The sequence below is a fragment of the Amblyraja radiata genome, chromosome 1 (genome assembly GCF_010909765.2).
Source record: "Amblyraja radiata isolate CabotCenter1 chromosome 1, sAmbRad1.1.pri, whole genome shotgun sequence".
Lineage (NCBI taxonomy): Eukaryota > Metazoa > Chordata > Chondrichthyes > Rajiformes > Rajidae > Amblyraja > Amblyraja radiata.
Genome location: NC_045956.1, coordinates 155,264,890 through 155,279,588, shown reverse-complemented (window position 1 = coordinate 155,279,588; position 14,699 = coordinate 155,264,890). Strand labels below are relative to the sequence as shown.

Genomic DNA, 14,699 nt, shown 5'->3' with positions numbered 1-14,699 from the left:
TAGATAGATTTACAGCATTTTCATGCATCTTGATTCATCACGTGAATAACAATTGCACTGTAAGCTATTCCATTATCAAATTACTGCTGAGGTAATGCAAACTAGAACATATGAACTTGAAAGCACACTGACCATTACAAGTTGAACTTAATACCTTTCATGTGGCAACACACTATTTAAAACTTTACAGGATTAAAAAGAGACAAGTTAGTTTTCAGCCGAGATTGTCCCGCAAAAAGAAAATCTAACATTTAATTTGATCCACATATGTTTAATGGTTAAACTGAGCTGGTACTGAAAGGATAAATAAATCTTGCACTTGGTTCTGAAATTTTATAGGTCAACTGGGTGGAGTTTTGCAGTTTATCGCTGTAACTGTAAGCTTAAGACTCCTATGTGTTGGCTGTGAGGGATGAGCTGTGTAGTCCCAATCTGATTTTCTAAAAGGAAAATCACTATTGCCCTAGAAACAGGGCAATGAAATTTCAAAGATATGCTCATGAACAACTGAACAAATTGCAGGGAAGAGAGACAAAAAAGCTGGAGCAACAGCGGGTCAGACAGCATCTCTGGAGAATAGGAATGGGTGGCATTTTGGGTGGGGACCCTTCTTCAGACTGAGAGTCAGGGGACAGGGAAACGAGAGATATAGTAACATCCCTGTATCTCTCATTTCCATTTCCCTTGACTCTCGGTCTGAAGGAAAGTTTCGACCCGGAATGTCACCTATTCCTTTTCTCCAGAGATGATGCCTGACCCACTGTTGCTCCAGCTTTTTGTGTCTCTCTTCGGTTTGCATCTGCGGTTCCTCCCTACAGAAATTGCAGGGGAAATAGGATGAAATGGATAAAAAGTGGGTGCAATGGAGTGGAGACAACTTGAGGCTTTTGTTATTGTTGAGCTGCACCTGACCAATCAATTGTCCATTCTTACAATCAGATCAAGTATTTCAGTCCAAAGAATCCTCAAAAAGGAAAAGTCAGGTTTTTATTCAACTTAGGCAACAGGTGCAGGAGTAGGCCATTCGGCCCTTCGAGCCAGCACCGTCATTCAATGTGATCATGGATGATCATCCCCAATCAGTACCCCGTTCCTGCCTTTTCCCCATTTCCCCTGACTCCACTATCTTTAAGAGCTCTATCTACCTCTCTCTTGAAAGCATCCAGAGAACGGGCCTCCACCACCCTCTGAGGCAGAGAATTCCACAGACTCACAGCGCAAAAAACTCTGAAGCCAACGCTTCACTCATCCTCTGAATTTTGTACATACAGCATACCAAATCATACAATCCTGGTACAATGCAATTACTATTTGAATTAACATCCTGCATCTGTAGATCTTGCAGTTAAAATAGACAACATTTCGTAAGATGTCTTCGAAAGATCATTATTTCTATTTGGGGATTTTATGGGTTCGTGACTTGGAAGGCTGCACAAAGCCGAAATAACATTGACCCTAAGTGACACTATTTGTATCCCATTCACATCTACAAAGTACAGTAATGCCAATTTCTCCTTTTTATTACAATTTATCCATTTTGCAGGAATTATTCAAAATGTTTTCAATTGCAAAAAGAACACTACATATATTTTTTTATTTATAAGTTTCTCTGAAAACACTTATTTTTCCGTCACTAGTTAATAAAGACAAATAGGATGGCAGAAAATTCAGTCGATACAGAGATGCATCTTACCTGCTGAGATTTTGTAAAGTCCCAATATCTACAATATTTTACCTTTCTATGCAAAAAATGTTAAAAAAATATACATGCTGTTGCCTTATCGCTCCATGGCAACATTACTTTTGCAAGGGAATTGGCTATTTTCTTTTTAGACTGCACTGATGAAAACCAAAACTTTGACAATGCACTGGTTGATTTCACATAAATGAACAATTGAATAGCGCCAACTAGGAAGTGTAGAGGACTTATAGTGAAGCTAGACACAAAATGCTAGAGTAACTCAGCGGGACAGGCAGCATCTCTGGAGAGAAGGAGTGGGTGGCGTTTCGGGCCGAGACCCTTCTTCAGACAGATGTCAGAGGAGTGGGCGGGACAAAGATAGAATGTAGTTGGAGACAGTAAGACTGGTGGGAGAACTAGGAAGGTGGAGGGGATGGAGCAAGGCCTATTTGAAGTTAGAGAAGTCAATGTTCATACCGCTAGGGTGGAAACTACCCAAGCAAAATACCCAAGCGTAGTTGCGCCAGGTCCCCCATGATCCTGGTGCTTATTTTCAAATTTGAACTTTTGTTATAGTTCACTTTCCATTGGTCTCTTATTAAATTTACATCAAACTTATCCTTTTTACCATAATTTTCAAATCTCAAAAGGAGTGTCCAGTTTGACTACTTATTGTTACAAAGTATCTACGAGAATAAGCTTCAATAAATAATGGATAATACAACGCTCATTCCATGGGGCAAAATCCAATGCATAACATACACTTCAGCTGAATTCAACAAGCTATGCCCATACACATGAAAGCAATGCATATGTTTCAGTCAGTCTGCAGCACTCTCAGCAACAAGTATAAAGTTAACACAAAACCAAAAATACCGTAAGAACTCTGGTTCTGGTTGATTAGTTAGTTAACTAGACTCAGCTAGTTAAGAGCATCTGTGGAAAAATAAACCAGTTACTGCTTTGAATTCCAAAACATGACCTGGTTTTTCTTTCCATAGGTGCTGCTTAACTGACTGATCTCTTCCAGTGTTTCTGTTTTTATTTCCAATTCTGGCATCCGCAGTTTGTTTTTGTTTGCCTGAATATGAAGATAATCAGTTCAAGTTAAATTCCAGATTGACCATGGTTTAGCCAACATTTCAATCTTTAGATGTTGCATGATCAAAGGTGCATACCTAAACAGCTGAAATGCTAACTGGTGAAATTCAAATAATAATAATAATAATAATACATTTTATTTATGGGCGCCTTTCAAGAGTCTCAAGGACACCTTACAAAAATTGAGCATGTAGAGGAAAAACATGTAAGGGGAATGAAATAAATAGTAGAGACATGACTAGTACACAAAGTAAAGACAGAATTCAATACAAAACACAGTATGAGGCAATTAATGCACAGATGAAAAGGGACGGGGACGTGGGGCTAAGGATAGGCAGAGGATCCTCAATGGCTGCCCCTGTCCCACTTAGGAAACCTGAACGGAAACCTCTGGAGATTTTGCGCCCTACCCAAGGTTTCCGTGCGGTTCCTGGAGGTTCCCGGAGGTTTTAGTCAGTCTCCCTATCCGCTTCCGCTACCTGCAACCTCCGGCAACCACCTGCAACCTCCGGGAACCGCACGGAAACCTTGGGTGGGGCGCAAAGTCTCCAGAGGTTTCCGTTCAGGTTTTCTAAGTGGGACAGGGGCATTACGTTACTTTCTCAACTACAATATAAACAATTCGAGCCCTTTGTTTCATTTCTGGAAGAAAGATTTTGATAATTATGATAACAAGATAACAAAATAATGAGTTGTGTATGGAGTCCTTTGTCACACCATGCGAATACAAGTTATTTCACATTGACTAGAGTACATTTTAGCTCTACAGAATGAATGTTTCAATTGTCAGAGTATAAAAATAAACATTTTCAGAATCCAGTTTAAAACTGCAATTGCTACTGAAAGTAAAGCTGATCTGGATGCTCTCGTGTCACTCTTCGTTGAAAAGCTGCATGCATAGACACTGAAATGTTGTCGCCTTTCATTAAAATTTTAGCCACGATTCTACGATAAGGTTCTGCATGGATGTCCAAAAAAAGTGTTTATTTATTTTTCTGGGAAGTGAGGGTTACTGCCATGGTCGGCATTTGTTGCCCATCCCTAATTGTCCTTGAAAAGGTGGAAACAAACCACTGTAGTACTTTTGTTGAAAGTGCTCCCGCGTGACTTTTGGGTGTTGGAAGGACAATGCCCATTCATCAATAAGGTCGTGTGACACTTGTGCCTTATGATGGAAAAAACGGAGGGAGAAATATTCCATATATCTTGGTACTAAAAGAGAAAATGAATAAATATCAATAGTGGTGCACCATGGCCAGGCCGTGAGAATTGAGAATTAGTGGAAAATATACTTTAAAAAACTTTTCAACTGGGTTATGCTGTTCTTTGCAGAGTCTAATATCTTCATATATGTGTCACAGCCGAAACAGGTGGGGATGCAAGCAATCGGAATAGAAATTCTAATAGTAGGGACAAACTGATTTTCCTCATTCAAGGCTTTCCATTTTGTTACAATTTTCTTTAATCTATGCAACATAGTTCCGCATAAAACAGAATTCACTGCGGGTGATTTTATCCGAACCCACTGGCCAAAAAATATGAATGAAACTGGATCTGGAACTCATTTTACATACTGCTCAATTTTACTTTCCTTTGAAGTCACAATCTTCCAAAACTTGTGAGCAGATGCTAGTGGTTGTGATGAACTGTTTGCATCCCTCCATTTCAGTGCCATCAAGTACAGGATTTCCATGCAAACATCCAAGTGCCCCACTTGCTTACTGGTCATCACTGGGGTTTACCCTTTTCTGATGGAGTTTGGTTATAGAACATGAACAAACTGTAATTCCCTTATGCAGGAAAATCTGGCAACTGAACCAGTGCCAGGTTGGAGCTGATGCAGGAACAATAAGCCCATTCATATAAATGGAGAGAAACAGCCCAAAATGTCAGAGATATTCAGAAGCGTTGCAAGTCCTTTACTGTTAGACAGCTGGCAATGCCAAGAGTTAGTTGTCTGTCAAAAGGTTTGTCAGCTTGCTTGGGCCTCAAAAAATGACAACATTTATTTCCACAAGATTACCTCACCAAGCAAGACCTCACCCTTTACACTACAAACCAACTGACTCACATGGCTATCTGGACTACACGTCTTCCCACCCTGCCCCCTGTAAAGACTCCATCCCCTACTCCCAATTCCTCCACCTACGCCACATCTGCTCCCAGGATGAGACGTTCCACAGCAGGGCATTGGAAATGTCCTCGTTCTTCAGGGAACGGGGATTCCCCTCCGCCACCATAGATGAGGCTCGCACCAGGGTCTCATCCATACCCCGCAACACTGATCTCTCTCCCCATCCCCGCACTCGCAACAAGGGCAGAGTCCCCCAAGTCCTCACCTTTCACCCCACCAGCCGGCAAATACAACAAATAATCCTCCGCCATTTCCGCCACCTCCAACGTGACCCCACCACTCGCCACATCTTCCCATCTCCCCCTATGTCTGCCTTCCGCAAAAACCGCTCTCTCCGCAACTCCCTTGTCAATTTCCCGTACCACCCCCTCCCCGGGCACTTTCCGTTGCAACCGCAAGAAATGCAACACCTGTCCCTTCACCTCCCCCCTCGACTCCATTCAAGGACCCAAGCAGTCGTTCCAGGTGCGACAAAGGTTCACCTGTATCACCTCCAACCTCATCTACTGCATCCGCTGCTCTAGATGTCAGCTGATTTACATCGGGGAGACTAACCGGAGGTTGGGCGATCGTTTCGCCGAACACCTCCGCTCAGTCCTCAATAACCTACCTGAACTCCCGGTGGCTCAGCACTTCAACTCCCCCTCCTATTCCCAATCCGACCTCTCTGTCCTGGGTCTCCTCCATTGCCAGAGTGAGCAACACCGGAAATTGGAGGAACAGCACCTCATATTCCGCCTGGGTTGCTTGCGTCCGGATGGCATGAACGTTGAATTCTCCCAGTTTTGCTAGCCCTTGCTGTCTCCTCCCCTTCCTTAACCCCCGAGCTGTCTTCTCCCATCCCTCCGCCCTCGGGCTCCTCCTCCTCCCTTTTTCCTTCCTTCTCCCCCCCACCCCCCATCAGTCTGAAGAAGGGTTTCGGCCCAAAACGTCGCCTATTTCCTTCGCTCCATAGATGCTGCTGCACCCGCTGAGTTTCTCCAGCTTTTTTTGTGTACCCTCATCCTTTAATATGGTTTAAGCCAGCAAGTTAATACCGTTGGACTAAGATTCACTCTTACTTCATAAACCAACGGTAAATTGGTACAAATTCTGGCTGCCTAATCTGGTAGCCCATGTCCATCAAACCATGTTCCTTTATTGACATTTAGAAGCTTCTTTAAAAACATTTATCTTCAAGACTCAACCTTCCCCATGGTCTATATTTTATCAAACCGAACTACTCTTAACTGAAGGTAGATTGTGTAACATTTCTGCAATGTTCATTCAAATACTAGAGGGCATAACTTTTAGGTGAGAGGGGCAAGTTTTCTTTTTTACGCAAAGGGTGGTGGAGTGCCTGGAACAAGCTGCTGGGGTGGTGGTTGAACCAGATATGTTAGTGGCATTTAAAAGACTTATGGATAGGCAGCTGGAGAGGCGAGGAATAGAGAGATATGGGCTATGTGCAGGTAGATAAGTGATAGTCTTGGCATCATGTTGGGCATAGACATTATGGGCCGAAGGGCTTGTTATTGTGCTGTACAGCTCGATGTTCTACTTTCCAACAATAATTAGAGCGTTACACAAACCAGATATTAGTATTTTGGCTATATAGTCTTTAGTACTGCTTCTTTTCATGTTTTATAATTACTTGATGAAATGCAACAGTATGGTTTTCGAAAGCTTTGTTCAGTTTAGATGGCCTTTTGTGAAATAGAGGTTTACATTGTACAAATACATGAGACAAAAAAGACTGACCATTCTTGTACATTTAGTAAAATTGTTACATTAAATGGTTTAGCATATGATAAAATTATGAGGTGAATCAAAATCTTACCCTTTGACTGATTTTTGACAGCAAACACAGCATCTAATTATCACCCATATTATGTTTAGTTTAGAGATACAGCACAGAAACAGGCCCTTCAATCACCTGTACATTAATTCTATGTTATCCCAGTTTCGCAGTGGCAATTTACAGAAACCAATCACCTATAAACCTGCACGTCTTTGGGATATGGGAGGAAACCATAGCACCCAATACCTCAGTATATCCCCAGGGAGCAAAATGGACAATGTTGTTTGTTATGTAATAAAAATAAACTGCAGATACTGGTTTATACCAAAAATAGACACAAAATATCTGGAATAACTGAGCGGGCCTGGCATCACCTCTGGAAAAAATGGATATGTGACATTTCGGGTCAGGACCCTGAAGTCTGAAAAAGGGTCCCGACCTGAACGGCTCCAATGCATTTTCTCCAGAGATACTGCCTGATCTGCTGAGTTATTCCAACACTTGTGTCCAATACAGTACTTTATCCCTTCAGTGATTTTGCAGAGACAGCATCGATGGTATCTTTCCAGTACCTCGCCGTAGGTGATTCAGATTGCATATCGGATGGCAGGGATCACGTGCCAGGTAGAATACGAGCTTTGTCAAAATCTGATTAACAACAAAGGAGTAAGGAAAAGTAACCTTCTCTCTCTGACCAGCCTCGCCACAGTCACTCCCCCTTCTCCCCACTCCTCTCAGGCAAGATGTACAGCACACCTCCAGATTCTGGGACAGTTTCTAACCATCTGTTATCAGACAACTGAACCGTCCTCTCACCAGCTATAATGCAGTCCTGACCTCCCATCTACCTCAATGGAGACCTTTGAGCTATCTTTAATCGGACTTTATCTTGTACTAAATGTTGTACCCTTTATTTGTAAACTGGGGTCAGCTTGATTGTAATCATGTATAGTCTTTTCTTTAACTGGATAGCATGCAACTAAAAGCTTTTCACTGTACCTCGGTACACGTGACAATAATCTAAACTAAAAACTAAACTCTTAACAAAATGCTTATAGCATGATAGCATGGCCTTGTCATAATAAACACACAACTTTATACACTGCACTATATTAACATTTTCATTGAAAAATAGCGCATTGTGTTGAATAATCCGCTGGTGTTTATGTCTTTCTGAACAAATACACCTTAATTGACACAGTTGAACAAAAGTTAACTTTCTATAGCAAACAATGCCTCGTAAAACTTACAAAGGAACTGCAAAATGAAATACTCAATGCACGAATGCCTTTGGTTCATTCTGCATTTAAAATTCATTATTACCTTCCAATCCAACATTTTAAAACATTTTTTTTAACCACCTTAAAAGTTGCAGTTTGTTTTAAAATAAACAGAGTTGATAAGGGTTTTTGTCTGTGGAATCTAGTCCAGAGAGCAGGAATTCCAATTTGGCGATATAGCTGCCACCTACCGTTAGAGCATGCTCTCAATCAGAAACAGCACCGATAGGGTCTAGAACCACAAAAATAAACCATTGTTTCAAGACACAAAAAAAGCTGCAGAAATGTTAAGAACATCATGGTTCAATTGCATGTAAATGCACTCTGCCATGATCTTATTTTTGATCACTTGCCCTGAAAAAGTTGAAAGGTATTTTGAATAAATTAAGACCAAAATGAGTGCCAGTTGCCTGACGTTTACTTAATATCTTCAACAATTTGTCATCAACAAAACAATGTCTCCCTGCATCTAAAATGCTTTTGGTTAATAAAGCTGGCAACTTAGTACAGAGCAATTCTGATTTACTGTCTTCTATCACCAGTAACCTCTGGTAAATTTTCCAAAGCTACGCTGAAAGAATAGTTTATTTAAGAAAAACACTTCTTTGAATTTATTTTGCGGCCTTTGAAAATATTATTTCTTCAAAATATTTTTACTATATAGTTTACCAAGAGTTTTTTTTAAAATGTTTGTTATTATCAATTGGCATGAATGCATATTACCAATATAGTTGAGGAAAATATCAAAATAAGCAGCTTTTGTGCCAATCTACAATGTGAACAAACAAAAATATTATTTGCTTTAATAACCAACAAAAAAGCAGAAGTTGGTACTGCATACAGATATTGCAAAGAGTGGATTTAAATTTAATCCGATTCTTTAAACATGCAACTTGCTTATGCTAGCATTTTAAAGGTGGGACAGCAGAGAAGGGGAGGGGATAAGACATAACATGTCTATAAAATTTCATGGCAAATGGGTCATGCATTTGAGGGGAATCAACTGTACAATGCTCAGATATTCTGCAAAATGATCCTTCATCTTGCAGCCTGAAACCAAAAAAGCACACGAAAAAGAGACCACTGCTCAAAGCAAAAATCTTCTTCCAGAACAATCCATTATTTCTGACAAGTTAAATGTTCCATGGTAGACCATATGGCATTACTGAGTATCTGACAATGGAATCGAGAAGCTCAGCAAATGCATCACAATTAAGTTAAAAGTCCTCCTTACAAAATTATCTCTCTTTTATTCATATATTTTTTTTTTAGAAAAATTGTGAAATGAAGAAATATTAAGCATCTCACATTAAACATTACTGAAGAGGGTCACAGGTTTTGTCAGATTTCTGATTCCAAGTAGCCTGGGAACTGCCTGAAGCAACAAAATTCTAATTGCATCCAAAAGCCCACATACAACCTGAAACTACACAACAGCAGGATGCTGTGGGTTTACATTATAAATATATTAATGCAGACCAATTCTGACCTACAATATAACACGATCTGAACAAAAACTATACGGCTGGATTGACAGCATAACACTCTTATGCAGAAAGGGAAAATATTTATTGGAATAGACCATATGTAATTAGATTCTGTGTAAGACTAGGCTACAATGTTGTTGTAGAAAATCTGCAATATAATCGCAATAAATATTGAGCATGATTAAAACTAGATTATTAATACAAATTCCATTCAGTGCTAATGTCAACTAAATCATGCTAGAAAGGATCAGGGACAACTTCTATTAGGGAAAGATTATACATTATACATATTAGACTAGAACCATTATCATGTCAGACAATCCTGGCTGCGTCAGACTTAAGGTGCTCTGGGGTTTAACTCAGTAACCACAATTATGTTATCAAATTATCATATATTTATCAATATTATGAATATCTACTATATACCAAACCACCTCATTTTAGATTTATTAATAAGATGTGGAACACCATCCAAATCTACTGTAATTAATGACTCAATATAGCCTTGTTTTATAAATTAATAGTATTTAAAGAAAGCATTTAAATGATAGATTGGTTATTGATATTATTTAATCCTGTAAATTAATAATCGACTCCGAAAGATTCAGTGTTCGTAAAGTATGCACAACATCCATCATAGAAAATAAATAATTAAATCTGCAACAGTAGTACTATTTTGTCTTTATTTAACTTGAAAGGAATATAAAATAAGTGGTATTTCTTTCGCCCCAGAAGCACACCATTTTAAAGAAAACTATTTAAAATGTCAACTCACCCATATTATGACCACATGCAAATATCTAGAATTGGTTTTAAAAAATCTTGATATGATTCCTGTCATGTCACAACTATGGAAAACATGTTGACAGACAAGGAAGCATCATGTTACAGTATTGCAGAGGCAGAAACTTTTTCTTTCTTAAACTGTATTGAAAATGGTGGCCTTGGTAAAGTAGCTCAAACAAACTTTTACTTTCCATTAGTTTTAGAATATAGCTTTTGTCTTTCAACTTCTGTTTCATTTATGCCATTACCAATAGATTGGTCTGTTCACATCTGACTTAAGGGCAGATTGATAGACTGGCCTCTAGTTGCCTTCTTCGCCTAAGAAAACCAAAAAGACATGCACCAGCTAAAGTTCAGGAGTACGACAAAAATAGTACAAAGTTAAAATTAACAGTACTGATCCGATGGCTTGTCAAAATATATCATAACTATTTTTTAGTTTGTTATTTTAATTTTAATAGTATATGCACACTAACATATAAGTAGACCAATACATTAGCAGTTACTGTATTATCATTGCCAAGCCAGAAAACAAATGGCTTAACTATACTAAAGATAGACACAAAGTGCTAGAATGACTCAGTAGGCCAGGCAGCATCTCTTGAGAAAAAGGATAGGTGACCTAAAGGATAGACCGGGACCCTTCTGCAGGCTACATTGTTTCTTTTGAAAGTGGCCAATTTTAAATCTAAAACATTCAAAAATCTAATGTAGTTACTTACTAAATATCATCATAATTTAACCTTCTATTACAATAGAAAAGGCAACTTTACCTCATTACTAGTTCTGAAAAACCTAATTAAAACATTATTCCTTTCAAATTAAGTATCTGAAAGATAAAGCTACACTTCTCGTATATGCAAATTTCATCTCTGACCTGTTCAAATATTTACGAATTTGCAAGATTACATTAATTATAGGGAAGACCAGAGATACATCAGGCGAGGAAAAATGCTTTAGAATCGGAGCTGTGCAACAGTTATTTTAGCAAAAAAGAGTAATACTATAAAACAGAAAATCTACTTAAGTTAAGAATTTATCACCAGTATCCGAATGCAAATCTGAATGCATTAGTTAGAACTTTTAATTAAAATTTAAGTTGTACCCTGTAATTATAATGTGATTGATATAGAATCTCTGTTTAAGATGTTTTAATAGCACCATAGCAATTTAACAATGTTGTTATTACACCATGTATTCAATATTTTACTTAGTGTGGCAAGTTGCATTGTCGGTAGGGATTTGAAGTGAATTAGATTCAATTAGATTGAAGATACTACTGTGACAAATATGTTTTAAGTGTAGCTCACTGGATTTTCACACTGCACTAAAATGAGTCCACCAACCTTAAGAGTCATACAGTCATACAGCACGGATACAGGCCCTTCAGCCCAACTCATCCATGCCGACCAAGATCTAAGCTAGTCCCATTTGCCCATGCATGGCACATTTCCCTCTAAACGTTTCCAATCCATGTACCCAACCATTTGGCCATTTGAGCCAGCACCGCCATTCAATGTGATCATGGCTGATCATCCACAATCAGTACCCCGTTCCTGACTTCTCTCCATATCCCTTAACTCCTCTATCCTTAAGAGCTGTATCTAACTCCCTCTTGAAAGCATCCAGAGAACCGGCCTCCACCGCCCTCTGAGGCAGAGAATTCCACACACTCACAACTCTGTGTGAAAACTTTTTTTCTCCATTCTAAATGGCTTACCCCATATTCTTATACCCCGCTCCAATCTATCAACATATGACAGTCCCGCCATCCCAGGAATTAACATGAATTTGTAATGTAACCCAGCTGAACAAAAATATAGAAACATAGAAAATAGGTGCAGGAGGAGGCCATTCGGCCCTTCGAGCCAGCACCGCCATTCATTGTGATCATGGCTGATCGTCCCCTATCAATAACCCATGCCTGCCTTCTCCCCATATCCCTTGAATCCACTAGCCCTTAGAGCTCTATCTAACTCTCTCTTAAATAAATCCAGTGACTTGGCCTCCACTGCCCTCTGTGGCAGGGAATTCCATAAATTCACAACTGTCTGGGTTTTTTTCTCACCTCAGTCTTAAATGGCCTCCCATTTATTCTAAGACTGTGGCCCCTGGTTCTGGACTCACCCAACATTGGGTACATTTTTCCTGCATCTAGCTTGTCCAGTCCTTTTATAATTTTATATGTTTCTATAAAATTCCCCCTCATCCTTCTAAACTCCAGTGAATACAAGCCTAGTCTTTTCAATCTTTCCTCATATGACAGTCCCGCCATACCAGGGATCAATCTCGTGAATCTACGCTGCACTGCCTCAATCACAAGGATGTCCTTCCTCAAATTAGGAGACCAAAACTGTACACAATCTCTCGCTGCACCTCCCCCTTACCTAACCTAACCCCATTGAGATAATAATCTGCCCCCTTGTTTTTGATCCAAAGTGGATAACCTCACATTTATCTATATTATACTGCATCTGCCACGCACTCAACCTATCCAGGTCAGCCTGCAACCTCCTAACATCCTCTTCACAGTTCACACTGCCACCCAGCTTTGTGTCACACGCAAACTTGCTAGTATTGCTCCTAATTCCCTCTTCCAAATCATTAATATATATGGTAACTGTTGTGGCCCCAACACCGAGCCTTGCGGCACTCCACTCGCCACTGCCTGCCATTCTGAAAAGGACCTGTTCACTCCTACTCTTTGCTTCCTGTCTGCCAACCAATTTTCTATTCATGTCAACACCCTACCATGTGCTCTAATTTTAGTCACCACTCTCCCATGCGGGACCTTATCAAAGGCTTTCTGAAAGTCTAGATACACTACATCCACTGGCACCCCTTCATCCATTTTACTTGTCACATCCTCAAAAAATTCCAGAAGATTAGTCAAGCATGATTTCCCTTTCATAAATCCATGTTGACTTGGACTAATCCTTTTACTGCTATCCAAATGCCCCATTATTACCTCTTCAATATTTGACTCCCGCAACTTTCCGACCACTGAAGTCAGCCTAACTGGTCTGTAATTCCCCGTTTTCTCTCTCCTTTCTTGAAAAGTGGGATAACGTTAGCTATCCTCCAATCTGCAGGAACTGATCCTGAATCTATTGAACCTTGGAAAATGATCACCAATGCGTCCACTATTTCTAGAGCCACCTCCCTGAGGACCCTGGGATGCAGACTATCAGGTCCAGGGGATTTATCATCCTTCAGTCCCATTAGCCTACCCAATACTATTTCTCGCCTAATGAAATTTTCTTTCAGTTCCTCTACCCCCTTAGATCCTCTGTCCTCCAGTACATCTGGGAGATTGTTTGTGTCTTCCTTAGTGAAGACAGATCTGAAGTACCTATTCAACTCTTCTGCCATTTCCTTGTTGTCCAATTTAGATAATAGATAATAGACAATTATAATTTAGATAAAATAATGTGTAGAGGTTTTTTTTAAGGATGATCTTAATTTAACTTAATTCCTTCCAATCTCTATGTGAAAATACGTGGCATCAACACAGTACTTTGTCCACCATTGGGAACCCAGAATTTGTACATTTTCAATACTCAATTGTTGTTTTAACTGTTTCTATTTTGCAAAACACGCCCAAGTATTGTGCGAAATGAGCACTAAAAATCAAAGCTTGTGAAACCCAATCCAAGCATTAGAAAATGTGCCTGCCCCACATCATCATTAAAGTTTTCCCCTCTCACTTTAAAGCTATGCCTTCTAGTATTTGACATTTCCAACCTGGGGAAAAGGTTATGACCGTCTTCCCTACCTATGCCTCTAAACTTCTATCAATGTCTCCCCTGAACCTTAGAAAACCAGAGAAAACAATCTTGGTTTGTCTAACCTCTCCTTATTCCTAATACCTTCCAATCCATGTTTAATTCTGGTAAACCTATTTGGCATCCTCTTCAAAGTCTCCACTTACTTTTTGCAATGGGGTGACCAGAATGGCACACAATAAACCAAATGTAGCCTAAACAAAGATTTAAAGCTGTAACATAACATCTTATACTCTTATACTCAATACCTCAACCGATGAAGGTAAGCATATCCCACGCAATCTTTACTATCATCAGTACTATCGGCTGGAAGCACAGGCTATGTTATAATAGGTGCCTTTGTCACATGGAGTGACACAGTGGTGCAGCTGGTGGAGCTCTGTCTCACATCGTCACGGGCTCAAGTTCGATCCAAATGCTATATGTACAGAGTTTGCATGCTCGTCCTGACCGCACGTATTTCCTCCAAGTGTTTATTTTCCTCACATCCCAAAAGATGTGGGTATGTTGGCTAATTGGTCACTGCAAACTTCCCCAGGGAGAGCCTGAGGGGAAGGGGAGGACTTGCTGATAAAGTAAGGGGAATAAAAAATGGGATTAATGTAGGATTACTGTGGACAGTGTGTGAAAGTGGTCTCTTCCATGCTGTATCTCTCTACGATGCT

At 39.8% G+C, this 14,699-nt stretch overlaps 1 protein-coding gene across 10 annotated transcripts in view; it reads right to left on the bottom strand.

Annotated features, from left to right (window-relative positions):
* tcf4 (transcription factor 4) overlaps nucleotides 1–14,699 on the bottom strand; it is a 617,800-nt gene that overhangs the window by 362,865 nt on the left and 240,236 nt on the right. Inside the window, exon 1 of one of the 10 annotated variants that reach the window (XM_033033236.1) lies at nucleotides 10,239–10,257. The exons of the other annotated variants lie outside the window; for them this stretch is intronic. Coding sequence (XP_032889127.1) covers nucleotides 10,239–10,242 — 4 coding nt within the window. The 5' untranslated portion in view covers nucleotides 10,243–10,257. Of the gene's footprint in view, nucleotides 1–10,238; nucleotides 10,258–14,699 lie in introns of those variants that run through there. 10 annotated transcript variants of the gene reach the window in all.